The following is an 8,387-nucleotide window of genomic DNA, read 5'->3' on the forward strand; positions in this document are numbered from 1 at the left end:
ATTTTCAGTATTTTACACAATAGAGTGATGGAGAATATAGAAATAATTCCATATTTCTATATTTCTATACTAACTTAACATATATTTATAGTTAATTATTAATTTTTGGTATTAATGAAGTAAAGTTAAATTAAAGGAATATGCTAAAAATTTATATATTATCTGCTAATAATTTTAGAGCATATTTTTTATATTATAAGATAAACAGTGAATATACCGTCATCATCATTTAACGTCCGTTTTCCATGCTGTCATGGGTTGGACGGTTCAACTGGGGTCTGGGAAGCCAGGAGGCTGCACCAGGCTCCAGTCTGATCTGGCAATGTTTCTACGGCTGGATGCCCTTCCTAACGCCAACTACTCCATGAGTGTAGTGGGTGCTTTTTACGTGCCACCTGCACAGGTGCCAGATGAGGCTGGCAAACGGCCATGATCGGATGGTGCTTTTTACGTACCACTGGCATGGAGTCCAGGTGAGGCTGGCAACGGCCACAATCGGAAGGCACGGAGGCCAGACAGGGCGGCGCTGGCAACGGCCATGTTCAGATGGTTCTCTTATGTGCCACTGGCACTCGTATCACAGCTACAATTTCCATTGATGTTGATCGATTTCGATTTTCACTTGCCTCAACAGGTCTTTACAAGTAGGGTTTGTGTCACAAGAAGGAAAGGTATGCATAAGTGGGCTGGCTACGTCCCAGGTAGAGGCCATGGGTTATGGCTTCACTAGTCCTGCCGGGTCTTCCCACGCACAGCATACTTCCAAAGGTCTTGGTCTCTGGTCATTTCCTCGGTGAGACCTAAAGTTTGAAGGTCGTGCTTCACCACCTCATCCCAGGTTTTCCTGGGTCTACCTCTTCCACAGGTTCCCTCAACTGCTAGGGTGTGGCACTTTTTCACACAACTATCTTCATCCATTCTCGCTACATGACCAGTATAGTTTTATATAAGTTGAGTATGAAATTTATAGAGGTATATTATAAATAATATATGATATAGTGAGTAGATAGGTAAGAAATTAGTTTGAAATTAAAATAAAGAAATGAAAATTAATATTATAAAAATAAAAATATAAATCTTTGTAGAATGTTATAGACAAGGGGTAGAACAGATATTTGCGTTCCAAAAACCTAAGATATACTTAGTTTATTTATATTAATAGGTAAGGTAAGTTGTTAGAAGAAATTTTTTATAAGTCTATAATTTTTAGATTAAGAATTATATTTACTTATCATGAGAATATGTATAAATGACTAGTGTTTAATGTCAGGTAAAGAAAAGATCAAGTTATAGGACAAAAATTATATTACTCTTTTACTCGTTTCAGTCATTTGACTGCAGCCATGCTGGAGCACCGCCTTTAACTAGCAACTCGATCCCGGGACTTATTCTTTCGTAAGCCCAGTACTTATTCTATCGGTCTGTTTTGCCAAACCGCTAAGTAACAGGGACATAAACACACCAGCATCGGTTTTCAAGCAATGCTAGGGGGACAAACACAGACACACGAACTCACACACGTATATATATATATATACATATATACAACGGGCTTCTTTCAGTTTCCGTCTACCAAATCCACTCACAAGGCTTTGGTCAGCCTGAGGCTATAGTGCAAGACACTTGCCCAAGGTGCCACGCAGTGGGACTGAACCTGGAACCATGTGGTTGGTAAGCAAGCTACTTACCACACAGCCACTCCTACGCCTATAAAATGTTATTCTTTTAATTTTTTATAATTTATTTTTATAAAGCTTTCTAATACATACGAAGATCATGAGGGTAGAACTGTTTTAGAGAAAGAGAAACTAAGTAATTTCTCATTATCTATTTCTATCAGGTTTTAAATATTAAGGAGATTTAGAAGATAAATTTAAGAGGAGATTCCAGGTAAAATAAAGCATTAATTGACTCATACCCAAATCCTTAAATTACAATGGAAGGGAGGTAACCAAAATGTAATTTTTAAAAATGAAAATATAGAGAAATAGAATTATTTTTTTGGAAATCTTATATTTTATATTAAAAGTAAATTATGGTTATATGGGGTATAATAATTTAGGCTTCATCATCATCATCATCATCATCATTTAGCGTCCGCTTTCCATGCTAGCATGGGTTGGACGGTTCAACTGGGGTCTGGGAAGCCAGATGGCTGCACCAGGCCCAGTCTGATCTGGCAATGTTTCTACAGCTGGATGCCCTTCCTAATGCCAACCACTCCGAGAGTGTAGTGAGTGCTTTTTACGTGCCACCGGTACAGGTGCCAGGGGAGTCTGGCAACAGCCACAATCGGATTGGTGTTTTTATGTGCCACTGGCACGAGGGCCAGGCAGGGCTGAAGGTAATATTTATAATATTGAAAAAGGATGGGTGGAGTAGAATTCTCGTAGAAATAGATGGGAAAATTACCAAATCCTTAAAATTTATTGTGGAGTAAGTATACAACTTATTAACTTTATTAGATATATAGAATTTATGCAATAATTTCAGAAATTTAAGAATTATTTTATTCACCTTTATTCAATTTGCCTATGTTATTAAATTTCTTAATAACTATTGCTGATTAAATAATAAAATATAGCAGGGTATGCTATTTCTTTAATGATTTTTAAAAAACATTAAGATCTAAGGTGTCGTATGAAATTGTCACCCATAATTATAACCCTAGTATCGATCTATTGCATTTCAATCTATTTTAGGGTTAGAGTTATGGTTAGGGGTGGGGGAGGGTATCTTTTTTTTCTTCACAAATGTAAATAAACCCAATCTGTTTCTTAAACGAGGGACATATTCAAATGGCACGGAATCTTTTCACCTCAAATGGAGGTCAGCGATTGGTTAAAATTTCCGAAATGCTTGAAATTAAAGTGGAAATATCTTATAAACGGTAGAATTTTCTCAATAAAGCCAAAAGAAAAAGATGTTTTATAAACACATTCTACCAGTATACGAAGTTTAAAATTTTTTAGTAACCTAGAAATTGTGTTAAAAACTGCCGTTCAAAAGGAAAAGATCCCAGAATTCCGCCCACACTTGTATAGATATGTCAACGATGCAACAAATTGAATATCAATTTGCCGGGCGAAATGCTTAGGGGGTATTTCGTCTGCCGTTACGTTCTGAGTTCAAATTCCGCCGAGGTCGGAGGTCGACTTTGCCTTTCATCCTTTCGGGGTCGATAAATTAAGTACCAGTCGTGTACTGGGGTCGGTCTAATCGACTAGCTCTCTCCCACTTCTGGTCTTGTGCCTAGAGTAGAAAAGAATTTATATGCACAAATTATCTTGTGAAAAGTGTTTCCTTTGAAATATTCCTCATCCAAGACAACAATTTTATTTGCCTCACATTTTTGTGTTACACCGGGAAATCTATTACTTTAGCAACACTACTTCAAGCCGCACTTCGTACACGTGCGTACGTACACACACATATACATATATATAACTCTTTCTCTCTCTATATATATATTCACCTGCATATATATCTGTATGTATGTATGTAAAATCATCAGGTTGTATTTATTTCACACGAAATACTCCCAAGAGTTGCCCTGTTTATAAAGAGATGTTTCGTTCCAGCCGCTTCCAGTGATGTTCGACACGTGCTCCTCCGAGCTGGGTTCATCGCAAGATTATTTAAACTATTATCTTTATTGTTATGATGTGACTTTTCTGCCGGAAAAAACATGAAAATAAATTGGTAAGTCAGTCTCGGATTCTTTATTGACAGAAAGTATTGTTTCATTTAATAACACGAAACGATGGGGAAGTCACTCACCCTACATCAGTGCTTTTCAACCTTTTTGCTGGAGGGGAACCCCAAGAAAACATTCCACTGGCTCGAGGAACCCCTGTGCAATAATTTAATAGTCTTATGCACACACATCTGCACAGGAGAATTAAAAATTACTGCCGATTTTAGCAGTTTTGTAACTTCTTGCGGAACCCCTGGACTGTACTGGCGGAACACTAAGGTTCCACGGAACCCTGGTTGAAAACCACTGCCCTACAGTATTATAAAGGAAGACCAGTTTGGACAACGTATTCGAGATTACTGATTAAAAAAGACGGGGTAGTCACGGTCGAAAACGTCCGTGGTCAGCACAGTGACTCGTAGGGCTAAATAACATATTTGTGAAATATGGTTCAAATGTACAGAAAACAAATGACAGACGGGTGAGGTATAAAAACGTGAAGGGTAACTCTAAATACCGAAACGAAAAGCGATTTTTACTCTTTTACTTGTTTCAGTCATTTGACTGTGGCCATGCTGGAGCACTGCCTTTAGTCGAGCAAATTGACCCCCTAGGACTTATTCTTTGTAAGCCTAGTACTTATTGTATCGGTCTCTTTTGCCGAACCGCTAAGTTACGGGGACGTAAACACACCAGCATCGGTTGTCAAGCGATGTTGGGGGGACAAACACAGACACACAAACATATGCATACATACATACATACATACATACATACATATATATATAGGGTACTACTAGCGAACAGTGGTCCCGTATATAATACATATATACGACGAGCTTCTTTCGGTTTCCGTCTACCAAATCCACCCACAAGGCTTTGGTCGGCCCGGGGCTATAGTAGAAGATTATTATTATTGTTTATAGTTTTTAAGAGTATTATTATTATTATGATTGGTATTGTTTACAGTTTTTTAGGAGTAAAGAAGCATTTAACCTTTTAAATATTTGCCGAAGAAAAACATTAACAACTAACAAAAAAGTTAATTGTAAGAGGTAATACTGCAAACGAAAACGTGGATGGGTACTACTTAAGAACAGTGGTCCTGATGCGCGCACTCGCGTACTTGCGCATCCGCACTAGCTAGCCATGACTAGTCGATCCATTGCGTTTTATTTACTTTGTTTAACAAAAGTTATTTACTTTGTGTAAAAAAATGATTTATTTTGTGTTTTATTTACTTTGCTAGGTAGTCGTTGGGATCTTTTCCTTTTGAACGGCACATGTCAACACAATTTCTAGTTAACTAAACACTTTTAAACTTCGTATACTGGTACAATGTGTTTATAAAACATCATTTTTTTCTTGGCTTTATTGAGAAAATTCTATAGTTTGTAAGATATTTCCACTTTAAAATCGAGCTTTTCGGCAATTTTAACCAATCAAATATGTCCATTTGGAGTGAAAACATACCGTGCTGTATGAATATGCCCCTCGCGAAGAAAAAAAGATACCCTAACCCCACCCCTAACCATAACTCTAAACCTAACCCTAAAATAGATTGAAATGCAATAGATCGATACTAGGGTTATAATTATGGGTGACATTTTCATGACACCGCTAGAAAAAAATCCCATTTTCTGTAGCGGTGTCATATGAAATAGCATGGGTTGGACAGTTCAACTGGGGTCTGGGAAGCCAGAGGGCTGCACCAGGCTCCAGTCTGATCTGGCAGAGTTTCTACAACTGGATGCCCTTCCTAACGTCAACCACTCCATGAGTTTAGTGGGTGCTTTTTACGTGCCACCGGCACAGGTGCCAGAAGGGGCTGGCAAACGGCCACAGTCGGATGGTGCTTTTTACGTGTCACCGGCACGGAGGCCAGGCAAGGCTGGCAACGGCCATGATTGGATGGTGCTTTTTACGTGCCACTGGCACGGACGCAGTCGGGACAGCGCTGGCAACGGCCACATTCGGATGGTTCTCTTACGTGCAACCAGCACTGGTATCACAGCTACGATTTCCATTGATGTTGATCGATTTTGATTTTGATGTTGTTTTTCACTTGCCTCAACAGGTCTTCACAAGTAGAGTTTTGTGTCCCAAGAAGGAAAGGTATGCATAAGTGGACAGAGGCCACAGGTTATGGCCTCACTTATAATATTTATTGTTTTCCAGGGACAGAGCGCCACCAGATACCAAAGAACTGCAGCATTTCTTCACAGAGGAAAGTTTTAAGGAATGGTCTACGCCATGTGACTTGACGGATAAAATTGTAACAAAGTTCAAAGAACTTGGTTCATTCCATGAATTTTATTGGCAGAAAGCCAGTGCAGTTGATTCCAGTAAATTGGTCAATGCTGATGTTTATTGTGAGCAGTCCCGGAAGCCATCCGGTGCCGTGCAGCTGGCTTCTAACACCGACCAAACGACACAAGTTCAATCTGTAACAGATTCACGTCAAAGTAATTCTCAGAAAAATGACGCTTCACCTGTCAAATCCCAAAATACGGAATTTCTTCACCACAAAGATTGGTAAATATCTTCATCTTTTCTTTTACTGGTTTTAGTAGTAAAGGTGTGTGGCTTCGTGGTTGGGGCATTCAGCTCATGATCATAAGGTTGGGAGTTCAATTCCAGGCGATGAGTTTTGTCCTTGAGCAAGACACTTTATTTCACATTGCTCATTTTTGCCACTCAGCTGGCAAAAATGAGTTGTACCTGTTTTTTCAAAGGGCCAGCCTTGTTACACTCTGTTCACGCTGAATTTCCCTGAGAACTACATTAAGGGTACACGTGTCTGTGGAGTACTCAGCCACTTGCAAGTTAATGTCACGAGCAGGCTGTTCTGTTGGATCAACTGAAAACCTTGCTGTAACTAATGAAGTCCTGGATTTTAGTAATTAGATGCACTTGGGATGGTACCACACGAAAAGCACTTATGCCGCTGCTACAGAAAGATACCCATGCCAGTAGCATATAAAATCGTCATCATCATCGTTATGTATCCACGTAGTATATACTTCATTATATATTCAGACTGTAAGGCAGTAAGCTGGTAGAAACGTTAGCACACAGGGCGAAATGCTTAGCAGTATTTTCTCTGTCTTTACGTTCTGAGTTCAAATTCCGCCGGGGTTGACTTTGCCTTTCATCCTTTTTACAGTTGAGCACCGAGGCCAATCTCATCGACTTAGTCTCACCCCCGAAATTACTGGCCTTGTGCCAAAATTTGAAATCATCATCCTTCTTCTTCTTCTTCTTCTTCTTCTTCTCCTCCTTCCTCTTCTTCAGGCGGAGTCCTGGCAGAATCATTTGTACACTGGGCAAAATGCTTGTCAGTATTTTGTCTGCCTTTACACTCTGAGTTGAAATTCCGCTGAGGTTAGCTTTGCCTTTCATCCTTTCGGAGTCGATAAATTATCTATTTCTTTACTACCCACAAGGGGCTAAACATAAAGGGAACAAACAAGGACAGACAAATGGATTAAGTCGGTTATATCGACCCCAGTGCATAACTGGTACTTATTTAATCGACCCCGAAAGGATGAAAGGCAAAGTCGACCTCAGCGGAATTTGAACTCAGAACATAACGGCAGACGAAGTACTGCTAAGCATTTCACCCGGTGTGCTAATGATTCTGCTAGCTTGCTGCCTTAAATTAAGTACCCGTTGCATACTGTGGTCGATCTAATCGACTGCGCCAAATTTCAGGCCTTGTGCCTAGAATATAAAAGCCTATATATCCAGACTGTACATGTACTTTAGTGTGTGTGTCTCTCGATTCTACTTTATACTTTCTGTTTCTTTTTTCAAGGCATGTCCCTTACCCAAGGATTTCCTGGTTCACCAAATCCGAACAAGCGTTTTACGTCCAACAATTCCTGTACTTCAAGAACCACAAAAAGCTCGATGATAAGGCCGTTTCCAAATATACCGAATTAGCTGTAAGTCTGGCTTGTGTTGCCAGTTTTTCCTGTGATACATGATCCCTAATGATCATCTTTTTACGATCCCTTTTCATCAAAAACCTACCCCACTTTTTTTGGGTTTTTTTTCTCCCCAAAAAGAAAAGCCCTACTTTGTAATTTGTCCCATCTGTGTTCGACCCCGTGTGGCTGATAAAGAAACCTATTTAGTAAAGAGTGGCTGTGTGGTAAGTAGCTTGCTTACCAACCACATGGTTCTGGGTTCAGTCCCACTGCGTGGCATCTTGGGCAAGTGTCTTCTACTATAGCCTCGGACCGACCAAAGCCTTGTGAGTGGATTTGGTAGACGGAAACTGAAAGAAGCCTGTCGTATACATATATATGTGTGTGTATATATATATATATGTGTGTGTGTGTGTGTGTGTGTGTGTGTGTGTGTGTGTGTATGTTTGTGTGTCTGTGTTTGTCCCCCTAGCATTGCTTGACAACCGATGCTGGTGTGTTTATGTCCCCGTCACTTAGCGGTTTGGCAAAAGAGACCAATAGAATAAGTACTGGGCTTACAAAGAATAAGTCCCGGGGTCGAGTTGCTCGACTAAAGGCGGTGCCCCAGCATGGCCACAGTCAAATGACTGAAACAAGTAAAAGAAAGAGTAAAGAAGATAAATTTTTTTTTTAAATTCTATTTTTGTTTTATATGTAATTGAATTTATTGCTGGTGGTGCGGGCGTGGCTGTGTGGTTAAGAAGATTGCTTTGCAA

The 8,387-nt window shown here is 39.7% G+C and overlaps 1 protein-coding gene across 4 annotated transcripts in view; it reads left to right on the forward strand.

Annotated features, from left to right (window-relative positions):
- Positions 1-3,465: 3,465 nt before the first annotated feature.
- The window catches only part of LOC115225888, a 41,250-nt gene continuing 36,328 nt past the window's right edge, over positions 3,466-8,387 (forward strand). For all 4 annotated transcript variants that reach the window (XM_036514752.1, XM_036514754.1, XM_036514753.1 and 1 more), the window contains exons 1-3: positions 3,466-3,702; positions 5,876-6,232; positions 7,515-7,644. In XM_036514752.1, the coding sequence (XP_036370645.1) occupies positions 3,689-3,702; positions 5,876-6,232; positions 7,515-7,644 (501 nt within the window). In that variant the 5' untranslated portion in view covers positions 3,466-3,688. The remainder of the gene's footprint in view (positions 3,703-5,875; positions 6,233-7,514; positions 7,645-8,387) is intronic.

The sequence above is a fragment of the Octopus sinensis genome, linkage group LG28 (genome assembly GCF_006345805.1).
Source record: "Octopus sinensis linkage group LG28, ASM634580v1, whole genome shotgun sequence".
Taxonomy (NCBI): Eukaryota; Metazoa; Mollusca; class Cephalopoda; order Octopoda; family Octopodidae; genus Octopus; species Octopus sinensis.